Raw genomic sequence first — 21,798 nt, forward strand, 5'->3', positions numbered from 1 at the left:
GCAAAACTGGACAGCTACGTGTAAAAATGAAATTAGAACAGTCTCTAACACCATATACAAAAATAACTCACACTGGATTAAAGACCTAAATGTAAGACCAGTTACTGTAAAACTCTTAGAGGAAAACACAGGCAGAACACTCTCTGACATAAATCACAGCAAGATCTTTTTGGATCTTTCTCCTAGAGTAATGGAAATAAAAACAATAATAAACAAATGGGACCTAATTAAACTCAAAAGCTTTTGCACAGCAAAGGAAACCATAAACAAAACAAAAAGACAGCCCACAGAACGGAAGAAAGTATTTGCAAATGATGCCACCGACAAGGGATTAATCTCCAGAATTTATAAACTGCTCATGCAGCTCAATATCAAAAAAATAAATGACCTAATCAAAAAACGGGCAGAAGCCCTAAACAGACATTTCTTCAAAGAAGACATACAGATGACTAAGAGGCACATAAAAAGATGCTCAACATTGCTAATTATTAGAGAAATGCAAATCAAAACTACAATGAAATATCACCTCACACCAGTCAGAATGGCCATCTTCATAAAGTCTACAAGCAAATGCTGGAGAGGGTGTGAAGAAAAGGGAACCCTCCTACACTGTTGGTGAGAATGTAAATTGGTACAGCCACTATGGAAAACAGTATGGAGTTTCCTTAAAAAACTAAAAGTAGAGCTACCATATGATCCTGCAATCCCACTCCTGGACATATACCTGGAGAAAAATGTGGTTCGTGAGGATACATGCACCCCAATGTTCATTTCAGTGCTCTTTATGATAGTGAAAGCATGGAAGCAACCTAAATGTCCATCAACAGATGAATGAATAAAGATGTGGTACCTGTGTGCTATGGAATATTACTCAGGCATTAAAAAGAATGAAATGATGCCATTCGTAGCAACGTGGATGGACCTGGAGATTATCATACTAAGTGATGTAAGTCAGGCATAAAGATGAATATTGTATGATATCACTTATGTGAAATCTAAAAAAAATGATATAAATGAACTTTCTTACACAACAGGAACAGATTCACAGACTTAGAGGACGAACGTATGCTTACCAGAGGGAGGGGAAGGAGGAGGGATTGATTGGGAGTTTTGGATTGACATATACACACTGCTGTATTTAAAATAGATAATCAACAGGGACCTATATAGCAGGGGGAAATCTGCTCAATATTCTGTAATAACCTAAATGGGAAAAGAAGTTGAAAAAGAAGAGATACATGTATATTTGTAACTGAATCACTTTGCTGTACATCTGAAACTAATACAACATCGTTAATCAACTATACTCCAATCAACTGTACTCCAAATAAAAATTTTAAAAATAACACAGAAGAATAAAATAGGAATCTGCTATGAAAGTTCAGGAGGAAAAAGGAAAGTAATCACCTAGTGTATGTTATACATTGTCTTAAATATGTTACATGTATCCTCAGTCTTCACCACAAAAGAAATCATATGTCTATTTTTATATATGAAAGTCAGCCTTAGAAAATCTGGGTGATTTTTCACACATGCAGTAAGTGTTCAACTTTAAATCAGAACTGTCTGCTCTAAAAATCCTTGTTCTTCTCTGTTCTATTACATGACCTCAAACTTGAGGTGATAAAAGCCTGCCCTTTAATTACTGGTAGGAATGGGGGCAGTGGGAAATACTTTATGAGATGATAGAAGTGAAAGTAGAAAGGTACTGATCCTTGGGTAGGATGTCTCTGACACTCAGTTTTCTCACTTTGTTCTTTGGCGGGTTCACATGGCATTCAGGATATAAAGGGCAGGTTAGGAGCGGGTCCTTATTTGTGTGGCTGGGTCTCTCCCTCCCAACTGAAAACTGCCTTCCTGCCATTGCACTATCTTAGCTAAAGAAGCATAGTCACAATATCTTATTCAAACAGACAAGGTTCGTTACCCCCTGACAAGTGACTGTTCTCATCTTTGATGACCTACTCTACCGTTTTTTATCATCAACTCTGTAACCCAGATCTTTTATTAACATTTATGGTGAAGTATTTCGTAGTAGGAAATTATTGGTAGTATTATATGATTTTGGTAATGCTTGATCTTTTTCTTTTCAGTCTTTATTTGGAAAAAATTTGACAACAATTTTGAATGAATATGTAGCTATGAAAGCAAAAGGTAAGAATTTAGGTTCAGGGATTTTTTTGTCAGTTTTATACAGCATTTATCTAATTTTTAAAAGATATTAATACTTCTTAAAAGCCTTAAGAAAACTTGTCTCAGCTATGATGAGATAAAATTTACTGAGAAATATCTAGTTAAATTGTTTGTTTATATTGAGTGATAAATATAAAATAACACTTTCCTAAATTAGAGTCTCACGGGGAGAGTTAGATTTATTCTCTCATTTTGGTTATTTCCGTAGTTTACAGCATGTTAAGAAAAGACTCAGCAGTAAAGAATTAATTAGTGTAAATGATAACATTAAAAAAATTAAGCTTAACATTTATTGAGTACTGTCTATTGCAGCATTGTGCTAGGTGCTTTCATAGGTTTTATCTCGGTCCTTAAAATAATCCAGTGAGAGTTGTTGATTGTTTAGACCTGTTCTTAAGTATCAGAAAATTGAGGATTAGAGAAGCCAGATAACTTTTCCAAGATCACAAAGTAGAAACTGTAGAAAATAATAAGCCTAGAAGTTCAGGGCCTAAATTTCATTTCTATCTTTTCAATAGATTACTTGATCATTCTGCCAAGGTTTTCTTTTCTCAAACTATTTTAACTATCTTACAGGAATGTTTAGAGTGTAAATGACCTCAGAAACAATATGTTACTGCAGTACAAAGGTTTATATCCCACTTTTATGTTGGGTAGCTTTCTCTGGTTTGAGCTTTTTTATAAGTATATAGTAAAAAATTTAAATACCTTATGAATTTCCTATCATTGTGGCTTTAGAACACATCCTGGAAAAGACTAATTAGTCCTCAGGAATTGTACCTGTAATTCTAAGTAGAGTAACTGGGGAGACTTTTATTAAGGGGTTGGTGAGCAGTCACAGTGATTTGGCCATGAGAACATTGGATGTAGAAAACTAATTTCCACATTCACAGGGGTTAGTATAATTTTATAAATTTAATTTATAAATCAGATTATTTTAGTTTACTTTCAAATGTCACATGATAAATAGAACAAAGTTTTAAAATAGTTTGTCTTTTTTATTTCAAAGAAAATATAAAATTATTGATTTAAAAAAGCATAATTTTCACAAATTTCCTTTTCTCTCGTATTGTATCTGATTCTCAATGGCTTGAGCAAAGAAAGAGGCTTCTACTTTACAGGTCTTTTACAAAATAGGCTATTTCTCAGTTCCCAACATAATGTTAACAGCTGAGAGAAACGTTTTCCTTATTGATTTTCTGTGTCTGTTCAAATCCAACTGGATTTATTATGAAACATTTCCTCTTATGATTTAGAAACATCAAATGATGTCCCAGCAATTTTGTCATCTCTGTGGAAGAAGTTAGACCATACACTTTCTCAGATCAGGTAATAAAAGGCTTATACATTAAGCTTACCAGAATGTACATAATGATTTTGGAATGCAAGCATGTGTAAGAATCGCTTCACATTTAAATCTTATGACCCACACTGTGCATTTGTATAACACTGATATAATTTTGAAATTACTCTAGAGGTTATTAATATTTCTTTGTCTTTGAAATAATTTGAAATAAATTGCATGCTTTAATAAAATGTTTGGAAATGAGGAAATTAATGACATTCCCAGGTTCCCATAACAATTTAGAAGCAGACCTCTGGCTGAATACAAATCTAGTCCCAGTCAGGTGACTTCTCTTATACAGTTGCGTATTCATTACACATGCAGAAAATTGACATGTGGGACCGATGCCTCCCTTATAAAGAAGCAAACTGGAATAATAATACTTCTGGAATCTTCTGCTTTTAAAATTTCACATGGGACTCGTATCTACCTTCTACCTATGTCAGGGCCTTGGAATGCCAGTTTCACTATCCTTAGAATAGGTATCAATTTTATAACGTATCTTATTTAACTAGAGTCTAGTATGAAAACCATAGTTTCTTACCCTTTCCCCCACAGCTACAAGTGAATACCCTAATTAAGGAGGGGCCTCATTTCTCTCCTCACTTTTACCTCCTAGAATGGCTCCAAATGCTTTCTGTGTAACTCTGTACTACCTCTTATTTGATAGTCTTACTTTTATTCCCCTTTCCTGACCCTCGTCTTTCTTCCCCTTGCAGACATCTTCAAAGACATTGAAAATTTAATTAACACCTATAAATATTTATAGGTTACTGCAACATCTTATTGACAAGATATTACATTAAAAAAGAAGGCTCTTAGCCAGGTGTTCTCCAAGATTGATTTGTGTGCTATTAAAAATTCTTATTCGGGACTTCCCCGGTGGTCCAGTGGTTAAAATTCTGCCTTCCAATGCGGGGAGCACAGGTTCTATCCCTGGTCGGGGAGCTAAGGTCCCACACACCGTGGGTGCAGCCAAAAAAAAAAAAAAGAATGCTTATTCAATTCAGTAAGTTTTGTGGCTCTTGTTGGTAGAGACTTATTTGACAGATTTCTGAGGACAGTAGCACAGTGTCTGACTTTACAAAATATCAATACATAGGTAACTGCAGTTCATAGTAAAAGGAGAATCAGCTTGTATTGTGAATTTTCTTATCTGTTTGCTTTGTTTCTTCTTTAGAGGTTCGATGAAGTACTGTCATAGTCATAAATTTGATGAAAGCAGGATCTCCTTTGAAATCACCTTGAATTCTGAAGTATTTATGGAGTTATATGTAAAATCAGAATTTCTCTGGGAAGGCACCTCTATAGTTATAAAAGATAATTGATAACTGTAAAATATTATATATAGCTTTCCTAAATATATTGAATTCCTAAATTTAAGTCAAATTGTATTCTTGATAGGATGTCAAGGCTCTGTTATGCTTATTGCATTGGATAGAAACTTGATTATTAAAATTATGCATGTGTGTATGTTTATATGCTACTGTTTTTCTCCTAAAGCAGATAAGATTTGGTTACCCAGGAAAAGTGCTTATCTTGTTTGTTTGAGAGAGATTTCTTGCCTTTTAACTCATAATTTACTTCAGGTCTGACTGTAACTAAATCAGAATGTATTTGGCAACAGAAATTTTTTAATGTCTAACTACTTTTGTTTATTAGGAGCATGCAAAGTTCCCCAGGGTTTGCTGCCAATCAAAGAGGTTGGTATTCAGCTTTAAATAATATTCAACTATAAATAATATTCAGAATTACTTTAAACTCAGACTTACTGTCAGATGAACATTTTAGTTAACAACACAAGTGTGCTAAGTATGTATTTTGTTTAAACCACTGCTTTTCTAAGTACTGTTATCATGTTAGGAAGTAATATTTTCATTTACTGTAAAAATACGCATTTTTAATATTCCTTATTTTTCTCATTGGCTGTCATGTATTCACATCTTTTAATTCTCATTCCATAAGTTTGTTTCCTAATTTGCAGAGGTGTTATTAGTGTGAATTATTACAGAAGAAATGTTTTCTTAGATTTTTAAAGTTTGGATGTACTCAGTTTTAGTTTGTTCCTTATGAAATTATCACATAAACTTAGTTGGTATTTTTAAGGGCTGTTTTTCAGTCTGTAGATCCACCACCATGTTAAACATGTAGTAGGGCACATATCATATAGACTTCTTAAAATTCCCAAACTGCTCCAACATTGGGTTAATTTTGTAAATGCTCATGTATTTCAGCCCGAACAAGGAGTGGAATCGCAGAAATCAAACGGCAGAGACGGCTTGCATCTCAAACAACTCCTGTCAGTTCAGAGTTGCTGACTTTACCGTATCTTTCAGGACAATTTACTAATTCTCCTTTGACAGCTACACAAGTTATTCGGCCAGCTGGCCAAATTTCAACTCCTTTGAGGTCAAATTTTGTAGTGGTCAACCATACACAGTCACAAGACACTATGACCAGTAAGTTTACATTTTGCACTCTTAAATTTTGTTTTTAATCAAATTGTATAAATGAGATGATGTGCTAATGTCTTTATATTCATGGTATAAAATTATAGCAAAAAGTAGGTAAGAGGCTAGAAGTAGAATAGACCAGGTAAATTTGCCATTAAATAAGCATATTATTAAATCTATGAGACCTTTTAATCTAGGATTCTTCTTATGTGTATTCTAACTGAAATCCAACCTTGAACTGTGTTCTAGTTCTCAGTTCTCTACATTAATGGAAAAGACCCTGTTATTTGATTTTGAAAGGAATGCACATTATATTTCACCACCTTCTTATCTTTGTTCACAGTAGTCTGTGCTGCTGGAATGAGGAATGTTCTTCCAGTTAACCTTCATCTCTACTTGTTGAAAATCCTGTGTATTCCTGGCTGAATCTTAGAGCTAGGAATGAAGTTAGAGATCATCTAGTACTTCTTGCTTCTTATATACTTGAAATTATTAAAAACACATGATATTAAGGGGAAAAGACTAGTTAATAACAGAGTTGGGATTAGATCTGAGGAGCCACCTCTCTCAGTTCTTAGGCCAGTCTCTTCCTCTTCCACCATCCATATGTTCTCCCTTATTTCCATCTTTTCTCCAACCTCTTTAACATCTCTGGTGAAAACACTTACCCAGTACACTTAGTTTATACATCTTATAGTTCTTTTGTTCTGCCATGATATTTTTTGTTGAGACTATTCTGTATACTGTACTTCGTGTTTTATCATAAAACCTTAAGTCATGAAGACTGTGTTTTATATATCTTAATATATTCTACAGTGCCTTGCACGTCGTAGGTGCTCAGTGTATACTAATTGAATTTAATATGAAATAATAATCACTTCGTAGTGCTATTTATTTCATTAATTCAGGTTTAGAAAACTGTTCAGTTTCCTTGACTTACTGCTTTGTTCTCTTGAAATACAGCTGGAGAGGCTTTAAATATCATTCCTGGTCCTCAGGAAAGGAAAATTCATGCCAGTTTAATGTCTCCTGGTAGACGCAAAAGGTAAATCCTTTGTAAAAGGACAAATTTCCAGTAACCTTACAAAAAAAAATTACACCAGGATATTCACATTGTGAATAAAATAACAAGATTGCGTTAAGTACTTGAGACTATTTACTGTTATAGCCATTTCAAAACACTTTTTTTTTTTGTCCAAATTCTGACCTCCTTGAAATCAGGTTGTGTTTTATAATCACTAATCTAATCACTGTTTCATTAGAAATATGTTTTTTCTGTAGTGCTATAGAAAGGTATATCTTAAAATTGCTATTAACTCAGATTTTTTTGAAATAAGCATTTTTTCAAACAAATATAAATAATATCAGCATGTTTTAGGGTCTACAAACACGTATTTAAAGTCCTAAATCGATGGTTAAAGAATATTCTCAGGGACATTCTCTGAGAAAAGTTCTCTCTGCCCTGTTTAGCCCATGTGTCTCTTTGTTTGAAGGGTATTTCAGGAAAGAGAGATAATAGTTGAAATGTTTTTTCTCTTTTCTCAGCTGCCATGCCATGGGTATTTTTGTTCGAATTTTTACTGTTGATTGTCTCTCATTCAAGGCTGACCTCAGCCTCCTTTATGGCAAGGTTTCTCACTTAACCACCTAAAATAATAAAACTACTGTAACAGCATCTAACATTTATAAGAGCCTTGACCTTTTTATAAAGTCTTAACATATACTTTATTTTTATTGAATTCTTTCATAAACCCAATAATGCAGTTGGTTTTATCCCATTATAAAGTGCATCAAAGGGTACCTTGCTACAGACCATATAGCTAAAAAGTAATAAAGATAAGCTTCAAATTCATTTCTTAAGTCTATTAATGCTTTTCAACTCTACTGCCCTTTGTTCCTACCACAAATAGAGAAAATATCTTTTCCGCCATGATCTTAAGATTTGTGTTTACATGTAATTAGCATTGAATTGGTTATTCATACCACTTAAAAGACAGTCTTTTAAAATGTGTTTCAGTGAATCTCAAAGGAAAAGTATCACTTTGTCTGGGCCTCATTCAACAATACGGAATTTCCAGGATCCAAATACATTTGCAGTAGAAAGAGTAAGTGACCTTCCCAAACTTTGCAACTTAAGACATTCCTGACTTTATAACTATTGATATATACACAAATATATATATATATTTAGATTGTTTGTGTGTGTGTGTAAAATACAGTATTTCTATAAGACTGCAGTAGAGGGAGTTCTCTGGTGGTCCATTGGTTAGGACTCTGTGCTTCCACTGTAGGGGTTCAATTCCTAGTTGGGGAACTAAGATCCCACAAGCTGTGCAGTGTAGCCCAAAAAAAAAAAAAAAGAGACTGCAGTAGAATTGTCTTGGGATAGACTAGCGAAATTTAACAGTCCAAGCAGAATAGATAACATGTGCAAATATACCAGGTAAGAAACAGAAGTATGTTTAGGAAACTAAATACATTGTTGTTGCTGGATTATGAAATATAATAGGGCATTTTTCCTAGAACAGAGTCAGGTTATTAAAAGTCTTGTATGAAAAGCTAGAGTCTGGAACTGTAGTCTATAGTCAGTGAAGAAAAAGTTGGTGGAGGATCTGTGAAAGCATAATGTATAGTAGTCAGGTGTTAACATGGAGGGAACCACCGTAACTGAGTTTCCACCTAGATTTATTAAAACTACCCAGCATTCATTGATTCTTTTTAAATAAGTAACTTAATACTCTATCCTGTGCTTTTGCTAATATTGACTTTATTTTCCAGCAAATGGTTATTGAAAATGCACGAGAAAAAATATTAAGCAACAAATCTCTTCAAGAAAAGCTTGCTGAAAACATTAATAAATTTTTGACCAGGTAAGCTGTTTGTTTTTAAAATACCTAATTGTTTTTGCCTAATTGAGAACTGTACTAAAAATGTTAGTTTCTGTATTGCAGTGACAACAGTATTGCTCAAGTACCTAAGCAAACAGATAGCAACCCTAGTGAACCAGAGACTTCAATTGATGAACTCCTGGGACTTCAGGTATGGGTACGCGAGTGTGTGTGTATGTGTGTGTGTGTGTGTGTGTGTGCGCGCGCGCGTGCAGTCCATATACTCATAGTTAAAACTGTGGTATTCTTATTTCATTTCAAAACCAACAGATATATGAAATGATTTAAAGTAATAATTACAATATGAATTTCCTTCATTATCCAAATGTAATCTGTTCCTTAAAATGTGTTAATGAATTTTCAAGGTCAAAATTGTGTTATTTTTTTTCTAGTTATATTGAAACATAATTGGGATACATCACTGTATAAGTTTAAGGCATACAGTATGATGATTTGATTTACATATATTAAAATTGCTTTATTTAGATGGTAAAACTAACAAGACATTCCTAACCCATCTATTAGCTCTAACCATCTCTTCCAGGTATCAGTAAAACACTTTTCCTATATCCATTCAACAATCAGACATGTGTTTCTTAGTATTTAATAATTAAAGATTCATTAGGGAGTATATTTTTGTGCAGTAAGCAATACTGTACAGTGTATATAAACAAATTACTTTTCTTCTGCACCTGCTACAAACTGTATAAAAATGTAAAGAAATAATGAAATAATATGTTAAGGATATATGATGGATCCAGGTACTATTTAACAAAATAAAAGGAATAAGACACTTTAAAACAGAAAGGTTACTACCTAAATGAATAATTGTCTGTGAGATTTACTGCTAAGAAAAGGAAGATATGGGCTGTAGTCACTTGCTCTTCAGTGAGAGTGAAGATGAAAGAGGGTGAGCTGGTAAAAGAATGTAACAACATCTGTTTTAAGATTTGTCCAGGTGCAGATACCTTTTTGAAGAGCAGCTGAGATTGTGGCTCTTGCTGTCCTTTTACTTGGACTTTCATTATAATGAATTTATGATAGCAGTTTTCTTTCACATGATGAATTCTGAGTAGAACCACTGAGTTTTTTTTTTTTTCTTTTTGTCAGTTCCTTCAGAATACTTTAAAAAAAAAAAATTGATGGGGCTTCCTAGGTGGCGCAGTGGTTAAGAATCCGCCTGCCAATGCAGGGGACACAGGTTCGATCCCTGCTCCAGGAAGATCCCACATGCCACGGAGCAACTAAGCCCGTGTGCCAAAAAAAAAAAAAAAAAAAAATTGATACATTTTCCTAAAGTGAAATTCAGTAAATTTAACAAAACTTTTGAAAGCAACCTTTAAATTACTTAGCAGTCTTCTTTAAAAAGCTTCTCCTATCTTAATGTTCAACATATCCCCTGTTCTAAATTTTTATAATCTTCCACTCCTTGCTTGTATTTTTCCACAAATACATCAGATGCTTACCATAATCAAGACACTATTAATAACAGATACTGTGAAAGATTATAAGAAAGTGAAGACACAACACTGTTCATAATATTGTATATTGGGAAAAATTTTAAATTCAGATTTCAGTAACTTTGAAAGAACAGCAAGACATATTGCCCAATGGAGTACTGTATACATCAGCTTCACTAAGAGAACAGAGTCAGTTGTACAAACAAGTGAATTTTTAAAATTTTTTTACACGTCTTTGTGACCTTGGGGTAAGCAAGGTTTCTTGGGCTACACAAATCACTGTGATTTTTTTTTTAAGACTTCCTTAAAATTCATAGTATCTGCTTGTTAAAAGCAACATTAAAGAAAATTAAAAGGCAAACCACCAAGAACCTTTGGAATGTGTATTTCAAGATTCTTTCAATTCTGATTTTTAAAGTTTACAGTATAATGAAAAATTTACTATAAAAATGTGTTTCTTCAGCAGTAACTTTTGTAAGAGGGCATGCACCACTTCATAGTTTGATTAACATTGGATTGTTGACTCTTGACATTATTTATATTACTGTAAATTCTCAAGTTCATCGATATAGAAATATTTGTTCAAGTTCCTGGATTTCTCCTAAATCACACTTCATCAAGTATTATTGGGCTTTCCTGGTTGGCGCAGTGGTTAAGAATCCACCTGCCAATGCAGGGGACATGGGTTTGATCCCTGGACCAGGAAGATCCCACATGCCAAGGAGCAACTAAGCCTGTGCCCCACAACTACTGAGCCTGCACTGTAGAGCCTGCGAACCACAACTATTGAGCCCTCATGCCGCAATTACTGAAGCCCGCATGCCTAGAGCTTGTGCTCTGCAACAAGAGAAGCCACCGCAATGAGAAATCCTCGCATCACAATGAAGAGCAGCCCATTCGCCACAGCTAGAGAAAGTCCATGAGCAGCAAGGAAGACCCAACGCAGCCAAAAATAAATGAATAAATAAACAAAAGAAATTTAAAAAATAAATCTTTTTAAAAAAAAGAATTATTGGTGTTCTCTGTACAACTTCATAGTCAAGTTTAACTGGTTCTTTACCTTCAAGTTTTTCTTTTTATTTTATGGCCATTTTTATTTTAAAAATCCAGCTTTTTAATCACTTCATGAGAGTTTCACCTTCCCTTTTGCTCCACATGAATTTCCTTGGGATCCAAGTGTATGCTTCACCAAAATTGAAGAATATAGCATTGCAGAAGTATTTACAGATAACTGAAATAGAGAATTTTTAAATCTTCAGCTATTAAAAGGAGAGTAAATGAATACTAGCCAGAGTGTATTGAAACTTCTTTGAAATCTAATGTTTTAGCCAAAATTATTCTCTCAATTTTCTTATGAGATTCACTGACATATTTGAAAAGTTTGTCATTCCATTTAAATCATATTGATTTCCAAAAAAGTTCAAATGTTCATAAACATGGAAATCAACTCAATAATAAAGAAATACAAGTGAAGACAACAGCTGACTTTTGTGTATTAGACTGATGATGCTTAAAGATTGATACTGCCCGTTATTGGTAGAGCATGCACATTGTTACATAGAACAGAACAAGCATCTGATACAACTTTTCTGGAAGGCTTCTAAGCAGGATTTCTCAAAATTCTAAATGTATATATTGTTTGACCTAGTAATTCCACTGATAAAATTAATCCCAAGGAATGAACAGATGCCTGGATAAAGATTTTCACTATATTTATTTACCACAGCTGAAAATTAGAAAAAATGCAAATGTACAAAAGTGAAAATTGGCTAAATGTGGCAGTTATGTAAACAAAGGGGTTCCTTCCCTTTAGGAAAATAGTGGGTTAAACATTTAGTTTTGTACCCTACTAAAAAGACAGTATAGGGAATTTTTAAAAAGCATAAAACCACAACGACAGAGAAGAGGAAAGACCAGAGAAAAAAATTTTTTAGAATGCAAAACAGACAAGTGGTACCTGATGTAGCAGGTCCAGGATTCTAAGCCAATAAAGGCAAAGTTCAGGTAAAAGCCACTTTAAAATACAGAGATTCCAAAAGACTTGACTTCAGTACCTCTGAAAGTAGACATAAAAATAGGGCTACACATGGGATGATAAGGTGTAAAATTTAGGGAGGATATAGTTAAACTCCATATCTTCTCCCCATTCACAGTGTCCCCTACTATTGTCAGCCTTAAACTCTCCCAGCAAGAAATCTCACTCAAATGCAACAAAATAAAAATACAGATGGTTCTGTAATTCTTCTACAGCTTGGACTGTAATTGACAAGCTCTCTGCCTCGTTGGCACAAGATTTAAAGATAGCTTTTGGCATGCTGCTTTTAAGCATGAGCACATAAGCAAGAGTTGTCCAACATTTGAAAGAAGTATTTAAAATGAAGAGACAGGGACTTCCCTGGCTGTCCACTGGATAAGACGCCATGCTTCCACTGCCGGGAGTGTGGGTTCAATCCCTGGTCAGGGAACAAAGATTCCCCCATGCTGCCTGGCGCAGCCAAAAAAAACAAAATGAAAAAAATAATGAAGAAACCAAAACAGGCAGATGAAAAGAGTGAAATGGATTTATATTGGAGGACCTAGAAAGCAGTGTACAGCAAACTAATGTGAAGAAAGCAGGTTAAAGAACATTGTTAAACCAGACTCACAGAAAAAGAAATCAGTGGAGAAGGAATTAGATGAAGGTGGTCAGAGGTACAAACTTCCAGGTATGAGATAAATAAATACAAGGGATGTAATGTACAACATAATGACTATAGTTAATGCTGCTGTATGGTATACAGTTGACCCTTGAATAGCTTGGGGTTAGGGGTGCTGACTCCACATGCAGTCAAAATACCAGTTAAACCAAGGGGGAAAAGTGGGGGCGGGGGGGGGGTGTGAATTGGGAGATTGGGATTGATACTATGTATAAAATAGATAACTAATGAGAACCTACTGTATAGCACAGAGAACTACTCAGTGCTCTATGGTGACCTAAATGGGAAGGAAATCCAACAAAGGAGATATTTTACTTTGCTGTGCAGTATAAACTAACACAATATAGTAAAGCAACTATACTCCAATAAAAAAAATTTTTTTTAAACCCACTTAAAACTAAAACTTTACAATCAGTCCTCCATGTATCTGGTTCTACAAATGCAGATTCAACCAACCTTGGATCTTACAGTGTTGTGATACACGTTTATTGAAAAAATTCTGCGTATGAATGGACCTGCATAGTTCAAACCTATGTTATTCAAGGGTCAACAGTATTGGAAAGTCAAGAGAGCATATCCTAAGAGTTCTCACAAGGAAAAAAATATTTTTTTTGTTTTCTCCTTTTTAAAAAATATATATATGAAATAATGGATATTAACTAAGCTTATTTTGGTAATCATTTCACAATGTATGTAGGTCAGGTCATTATGCTGTACACCTTAAACTTACACAGTAGTGTGTGTCAAGTAATAAAGAACATATCATGATTTTACTCTATTTATATACATAAATATTCCCATGTTTATTTTATTTTAATGTTTGGGAATATATTCACGAAAGCGATTAATTCTAATTAGTGGTATTAGGGAGCAGTCACTCTATTTTCTAGTCTTGTTTTAATTTAAGTGAATAGTGTTATAATTAGAAGAAATCTTCTTGGAAGGGAATACTACATAAAAGGTAAAAAATATCAGATGTCCTCTAATTACTTTGCTGGTATTAAACCATATTAATTCAGTTAGGATCACTTTTTGTTTGTTTTTGCAGAGTGAAATCCACATGTCTGAAGAAGCTATACAGGATATACTGGAACAGACAGAATCAGACCCAGCATTTCAGGCACTCTTTGATCTCTTTGACTATGGTAAGTAGAACATTTCTTTCAAAGTAGTTAGGAGAAAAAAGTTTCTCCAATTTCTTTGGAGAAACAGCTTAAGCAGAGTGAAACAGCATTTCCCAGAGCATCTGGAAAAAGTTCCTATTTTCATTAAAGCAAACATTATATGGATATGAAAGAGATTTTTGTTGCTGTTGTTTTTGTTTTATTTTTTCTTAAAGAAACTTTAGCTGTAAAAATAGAGAACAGTTTTGGCAGTGAGAGAGGTAGTTGTGGGCAGTTTTGCCAGTCATCAAAAATGTGTTGAGGTCTACTCCTATACATACATTATACTAAACACAGTTGGATAATACAAAAGGAATAAAAATATTTGTCCACTGCCCTCAGTCTTATGGCCTAGTGAAGTAATTCTCAAAGTGTAGTCTCCAAACCAGCAGACCAGCATTATCTGAGAACATGTTAAAAATGCACTGGTCTAGTGGGAAAATCATACTTCTCAATGATATCCAAGGCAACATGTTAAAAACTATACTTAAAGGACTATAATTAAAACCAAACTGTAACATTTGCTTGATCACTCTCAAGCTGTATTAATTGATGTTTATTTTTATTTTGGTCATTTAACCAATTGTTTCCCTATTCCCTTTTTAACAGGTAAAACAAAGAATAATAAAAATATATCACAAGGCATTTCCAGTCAGCATATGGAAATCAATCCCAATGTAGTCTTAGCAGGTGAAACTAATCTAGCAGTTAAAGGTTCTTTTGAAACAGAAGAGTCTGGTAAGAATTTGATTTTGTTAATGTCAATCTAAATCCTAATATCAGTCTTAAAATATCAAAGGCAGAAAATGTTTAATTTGAAAGTTGTTGAAGTTACCACATAGATCATTTTTGTATTTTTAAGTTTCCTCTCTTCATTTGAAAAAAAAAAGTATAGCCACACATTTAGTACTTTGATTGAAAGGTGAATTTTTAGTACTCATTCCTTCATGATGCAGCAGACTCTTGACATGCACAGCACAGTTTGGTGTTAATAGTGTTGACCTGTTCAACTGAAGTATGTAACATTTAACATAATGTTTTTGAGGCACATGTTCAAATCCCTAATATCTAAGGTTGGTTTGTGGTATTAATCATCCAGCCTAGTAAGCAAGTGTAGCTGAGTGCTAAGTGTCTACATCTCACTTATTTAGAGAAAATTATATGCGCTGCTGATAGTCCTGGATTATGAGTTTTATGAGGTTTTAGGTCACATTCCTATGTGTCTGCTAAGTCAGTTCTTTATGTTTGTGCCTCCCGTTGAGTTCCAGTGTGGCATGTAATAAACACAATAACTACTTGTGAATGACGGAGGGCAGTGAGAATGTCTACCTTAGATCTTTTAAATATTGGCCAAGTTTTATGTTTTTTTTTCTAAACTCTTTATTAGAATATAATTGCTTTACACTCTTGTACCACCTTTTCAGATACACCAAAGTGAATCAGCTGTATTTATACATATATCTGCATATACCCTCCCTCTTGCAACTCCCTCCCATTCTCCCTGTCCTGGCTCTCTAAGGCATCAACCATCATCGAGTTGAACTCCCTTTGTTATACAGCAACTTCCCACTAGCTGTGTATTTTACAGTTTATAGTGTATATATGTGTATGCTACTCTCTCACTTTGTCCCAGCTTACCCTTTGCCCCCTGCCCCCCCAAGCCCGTGTCCTCCAGTCCATTCTCTGCACCTGCATCCTTATTCTTGCCCTGTCACTGGGTTCATCAGTACCAATTTTTTTTTTTTTTTAGATTCCATATATATGAGCTAGCATACAGTATTTGTTTTTCTCTTTCTGGCTTACTTCCCTCTGTATGACAGACTCTAGGTCTATCCACCTCATTACATATAGCTCCATCTCATCCCTTTTTACAGCTGAGTAATATTCCATTGTATATATATGCCACATCTTCTTTATCCATTCAACTGTTGATGGGCATTTAGGTTGCCTCCATGTCCTGGCTATTGTAAATAGTGCTGCAGTGAATATTATGGTACATGTTTCTTTTTGGATTATGGTTTTCTCTGGGTATATGCCCAGGAGTGGGATTACTGGATCATATGGTAGTTCTGTTTTGTTTTCTAAGGAACCTCCAAACTGTTTTCTATACTGGCTGTACCAACTTATATTCCCACCAACAGTGCAGGAGAGTTCCCTTTACTCCACACCCTCTCCAATACTTATTGTTTCTAGATGTTTTGATGATGGCCACTGTGAAGTGATACCTCATTGTGGCTTTGACTTGCATTTCTCTAATGATTAATGATGTTGAGCATCGTTTCATGTGTTTGTTGGCCATCTGTATGTCTTCTTTGGAGAAATGTCTATTTAGGTCTTCCGCCCATTTGTGGATTGGGTTATTTGCTTTTTTGGTATTAAGCTGCACGAGCTGCTTGTATATTTTGGAAATTAATCCTTTGTCTGTTGCTTTGTCAGCAAGTATTTTCTCCCATTCTGAGGGTTGTCTTCTTGTCTTGTTTATGGTTTCTTTCTCTGTGCAAAAGCTTTTAAGTTGCATGAGGTCCCATTTGTTTATTCTTGATTTTATTTCCATGATTCTAGGAGGTGGGTCTAAAAGGATGTTGCTTTGATGTATGTCATAGAGTGTTCTGCCTATGTTTTCCTCGAGTTTTATAGTGTCTGGCCATACATGTAGGTCTTTAATCCATTTGGAGTTTATTTTTGTGTATGGTGTTAGGAAGTGTTCTAATTTCATTCTTTTACGTGTAGCTGTCCAGTTTTCCCAGCACCACTTATTGAAGAGGTTGTCTCTTTTCCATTGTATATTCTTGCCTCCTTTGTCAAACATAAGGTGCTTATATGTGCTTGGGTTTAGCTCTGAGTTCTCTATTCTGTTCCATTGATCTTCCTTTCTTTTTTTGTGCCAGTACCATACTGTCTTGATCACTATGGCCTTGTAGTACAGTTTGAAGTCAGGAAGCCTGATTCCACCAACTCCATCTTTCCTTCTCAAGATTGCTTTGGCTATTCGGGGTCTTTTGCATTTCCATCCAAATCGTAAGATTTCTTGTTCTAGTTCTGTGAAAAATGCCATTGGTAATATGATAGGGATTGAATTGAATCTGTAAATTGCTTCAGGTACTACAGTCATTTTCACAATGTTGATTGTTCCAATCCAAGAACATGGTATGTCCCTCCATCTGTTTGTATTGTCTTTGATTTCTTTCATCAGTGTCTTATAGTTTTCTGCATACAGGTCTTTTGCCTCCTTCTACAGGTTTATTCCTAGGTATTTTATTCTTTTTGTTGCAATGGTAAATGGGAGAGTTTCCTTAATTTCTCTTTCTGCTCTTTCGTTGTTAGTGTATAGGAATGCAGGAGATTTCTGCACATTAATTTTGTATCCTGCTACTTTACTAAATTCATTGATTAGTGCAGGCAGTTTTCTGGTAGAGTCTTTAGGGTTTTCTATGTATAATATCATGTCATCTGCAAAGAGTGACAATTTTATTTCTTTTTCCAATTTGGATTCCTTTTATTTCATTTTCTTCTCTGATTGCTGTGGCTAAAACTTCCAAAACTATGTTGAATAAGAATGGTGAGAGTGGACACCCTTGTCTTGTTCCTGTTCTTAGAGGGAATTCTTTCAGTTTTTCCCCATTGAGAACGATGTTGGCTTTTGGTTTGTCATATATGGCTTTTATTATGTTGAGGTAATTTCCTTTTATGCCCATTTTCTGGAGAGTTTTTATCATACATGGATGTTGAATTTTGTCAAAAGCTTTTTCTGCATCTATTGAGATTATCATATGGTTTTTATCCTTCAATTTGTTGATATGATGTATCACATTGATTGATTTGCATATGTTGAAGAATCTTTGCATCCCAGGGATAAACCCCACTTGATGATGGTGTATGATCTTTTTAATGTGCTGTTGGATTCTGTTAGCTAGTTTTTTGTTGAGGATTTTTGCATCTATATTCATCAGGGATATTGGCCTGTAATTTTCTTTTTTGGTGACATCTTTGCCTGGTTTTGGTATCAGGGTGATGGTGGCCTCGTAGAATGAGTTTTGGAGTGTTCCTCCTCCTGCTATATTTTGGAAGAGTTTGAGAAGGATAGGTGTTAGCTCTTCTCGAAATGTTTGATAGAATTCTCCTGTGAGGCCATCTGGCCCTGGGCTTTTGTTTGTTGGCAGATTTTTAATCACAGTCTCAATTTCCATGCTTGTGATTGGTCTGTTCATATTTTCTGTTTCTTCCTGGTTCAGTCTTGGGAGATAGTATTTTTCTAAGAATTTATCCATTTCTTCCAGGTTATCCAATTTATTGGCATATAGTTGCTTGTGGGAGTCTCTCATTTTTTTTTGTATTTCTGTGGTGTCAGTTGTTACTTTTCCTTTTTCATTTCTAATTCTGTTGATTTGCATCTTCTCCCTTTTTTTCTTGATGAGTCTGGCTAATGGTTTATCAATTTTGTTTATCTTCTCAAAGAACGAGGTTTTAGTTTCATTGATGTTTGCTATTGTTTCCTTCCTTTCTTTTTCATTTATTTCTGATCTGATCTGATTTCTTTCCTTCTGTTCATTTTGGGGTTTCTTTGTTCTTCTTTCTTTAATCGTTTTAGGTGTAAGCTTAGGTTCTTTATTGGATATTTTTCTTGTTTCTTAAGGTAGGACTGTATTGCTATAAACTTCCCTCTTAGTACTGCTTTTGCTGCATCCCATAGGTTTTGGGTTGTTGTGTTTTCATTGTCATTTGTTTCTAGATATTTTTTGATTTCCCCTTTGATTTCTTTAGTTATTTCTTGGTTGTTTAATAACGTATTGTTTAGCCTCCATGTTTTTGTATTTTTTATAGTTTTTTTTCCTGTAATTGATATCTAGTCTCATGGCGTTGTTGTCTGAGAAGATGCTTGATATGATTTCAATTTTCTTGAATTTACTGAGGATGGATTTGTGACCCAAGGTGTGATCTATCCTGGAGAATGTTCCATGTGCACTTGAGAAGAAAGTGTATTCTGTAGTTTTTGGGTGGAATGTCCTATAAATATCAGTTAAGTCGAGATGGTCTAATGTGTCATTTAAAGTTTGTGTGTCCTTATTTATTTTCTGTTTGGATGCTCTGTCCATTGATGTAAGTGGGGTGTTTAAGTCTCCTACTATTATTGTGTTACTGTCGATTTCCCCTTTTATGGCTGTTAGCATTTGCCATATGTATTAAGGTGCTCCTATGTTGGGTGCATAGATATTTACAATTGTTATATGTTCTTGTTGGATGGATCCCTTGATCATTAGGTCGTGTCCTTCCTTGTCTCTTGTAATAGTCTTTACTTTAATGTCTAATTTGTCTGAGATGAGTATTGCTACTCCAGCTTTCTTTTGACTCCCATTTGCATGGAATATCTTTTTCCATCCCTTTACTTTCAGTCTGTATGTATCCCTTGGTCTGAAGTGGGTTTCTTGTAGATAGCATATAGAAGGGTCTTGTTTTTGTATGCATTCAACCAGTCTGTGTCTTTTGGTTGGAGCATTTAATCCATTTACATTTAAGGTGATTATTGACATATGTGCTCCTGTTACCATTTTCTTAATTGTTTTGGGTTTGTATTTGTAGGTCTTTTCCTTCTCTTGTGTTTCCTACTTAGAAAAGTTCCTTTAGGAATTGTTGTAAGGTTGATTTGGTGGTGCTGAATTCTCTTAACTTTTGCTTGTCTGTAAAGCTTTTCATTTCTCTGTCGAATCTGAATGAGATTCTTGCTGTGTAGAGTGTTCTTGGCTGTAGGTTTTTCTTTTTCAGGACTTTCAGTATATCCTGCCATTCCCTTCTGGCCTGCAGCATTTCTGCAGAAAGATCAGCTGTTATCCTTATGTGTTTTCCCTTATATGTTTTTTGTTGCTTTTCTCTTGCTGCTTTTAATATTATTTCTTTGTGTTTAATTTTCGTTAGTTTGATTAATATGTGCCTAGGTGTATTTCTCCCTGGGTTTATTCTGTATGAGACTCTCTGTGCTTCTTGGACTTGATTAATTATTTCCTTTCCCATGTTGGGGAAGTTTTCCACTATAACCTCTTCAAATATTTTCTCAGACCCTTTCTTTTTGCTTCTTCTTCTGGGATGCCTATGATTCGAATGTTGGTGCACTTAATGTTGTCACCAAGGTCTCTGAGACTGTCTTCCATTCTTTTTATTCTTTTTTCTCTTTCCTGCTCTGTGGCAGTTATTTTCCCTATTCTGTCTTCCAACTCACTTATTCCTTCTTCTTCCTCAGTTATTCTGCTGTTTATACCATCTAGAGTATTTTTAATTTCAGTTATTTTGTTGTCCATTACTGTTTGTTTGCTCTTTAGTTCCTCTGCGTCCTTATTAACTGTTTCTTGTATTTTCTGTATTTTGTTATTGAGATTTTGTATTATCTTTGTTATCATTACTCTGAATTCTTTTTGAGGCAGTTTTCCTATTTCCTCTTCATTTATTTGGTCTTGTGAGTTTTTTTCCTGCTCCTTTGCCTGCATGGTGTTTCTTTGTTTTCTCATTTTGTCTAATTTATAGGATTTGCTCTCTCCTTTCCCTGTGCTGCCTAGTAGTAATTCCTCTTGTTTCTGCCCTCTGCCCCGTGTGGTGGGGTCCAGTGTCCTGAGTAGGCTTCCTGGTTGGGTGTCTGGTGTTTGCTTTCTGGTGTGTGGCTTTATGTCTTTTCTCTCTGATGAGCAGGGCTGTGTCAGGACATGTGTTTTAGGGTATCTGTGAGGTTAATGTGGCTTTAGGTAGTCTTTGTGCTGATGGGTGAGTTTGTGTTCCTATCTTGTTTGTAGTTTGGTGTGAGGTGTCCAGCACTGGCAGTGGCAGACAGTCGGACGAAGCTGAGTCTTAGACTCTGATACAGGGCTCTGTGAGAGTTCTCTGCAGTTAATCTTCCCTGTGTCTGAGGACTCCCTAGTAGTCTAGCATCCTGGATTCTGTGCTCCTACTTGACTTCTGATGGAGTAGTCCAGACTTCAGAGGTTGCTTGTCCCAATTATGTCAGGATCTTTGCAGTCCATTCTGCTGTCTGAGGTCATTTGCTGGTGTTCAGCTTGTTCTCTGTGGAAACTATTGTGTCTTTTGGTGTATTCCTGATGCATCTGTGGAGAGGGGTGCATTCCACGTCCTTCTGTTTCACCGCCATCTTTCTTCTCTCTCTTTTGTTTTTTCCATGAGTTCCAGCAGCGGCCCAGGGTGGGGAAGGGAGGCTGCAAAGGGTGGACAGACCTGGAGGGAGGGCTGTCATCAGAGGGAGGTATCCTGGGGCTTACTGAGCTGCTGTGCAGGAGTGGAGCACAGGGACATATGGGGCACAGGAGGAAAGTTGCTGGTGGCTATGACCCCTCCCACAGGGGGGGCCTGCTGTCCCTCGTTCTCTGCCTCCAGCCTTGTCGCCTCTGCTACTGCCGCCACCACCATGGCAGAGCCACCTGCGCATGACCCTCGAACACCAACTCCCTCCCCCACCCGTGGCCAAGTTTTTTAAAATTTCGTTTTTGTGAAATATAACACATGCAGAAGTGCTCAATAAAAATGTACTTTGCTTATTGAATTAAAATCAAGCAAAGACCCACATAACCATCTCTCAAGTCAAAAAATAGAATACCGCCAGCAC

General features: G+C 35.4%; 1 protein-coding gene across 5 annotated transcripts in view; it reads left to right on the forward strand.

The window, feature by feature from the left end:
- The window catches only part of LOC130861243 (protein NPAT), a 64,398-nt gene that overhangs the window by 30,038 nt on the left and 12,562 nt on the right, over positions 1 to 21,798 (forward strand). For 3 of the 5 annotated variants that reach the window (XM_057749903.1, XM_057749905.1, XM_057749904.1), the window contains 10 exons: positions 2,094 to 2,154; positions 3,450 to 3,522; positions 5,201 to 5,241; positions 5,773 to 5,997; positions 6,955 to 7,036; positions 8,009 to 8,096; positions 8,770 to 8,861; positions 8,943 to 9,030; positions 14,084 to 14,180; positions 14,808 to 14,936. In XM_057749903.1, the coding sequence (XP_057605886.1) occupies positions 2,094 to 2,154; positions 3,450 to 3,522; positions 5,201 to 5,241; positions 5,773 to 5,997; positions 6,955 to 7,036; positions 8,009 to 8,096; positions 8,770 to 8,861; positions 8,943 to 9,030; positions 14,084 to 14,180; positions 14,808 to 14,936 (976 nt within the window). Of the gene's footprint in view, positions 1 to 2,093; positions 2,155 to 3,449; positions 3,523 to 5,200; positions 5,242 to 5,772; positions 5,998 to 6,954; positions 7,037 to 8,008; positions 8,097 to 8,769; positions 8,862 to 8,942; positions 9,031 to 14,083; positions 14,181 to 14,807; positions 14,937 to 21,798 lie in introns of those variants that run through there. The other 2 variants (XM_057749906.1, XM_057749907.1) reach the window with 2 other exon arrangements.

The sequence above is a fragment of the Hippopotamus amphibius genome, chromosome 9 (assembly GCF_030028045.1).
Source record: "Hippopotamus amphibius kiboko isolate mHipAmp2 chromosome 9, mHipAmp2.hap2, whole genome shotgun sequence".
Classification (NCBI taxonomy): domain Eukaryota; kingdom Metazoa; phylum Chordata; class Mammalia; order Artiodactyla; family Hippopotamidae; genus Hippopotamus; species Hippopotamus amphibius.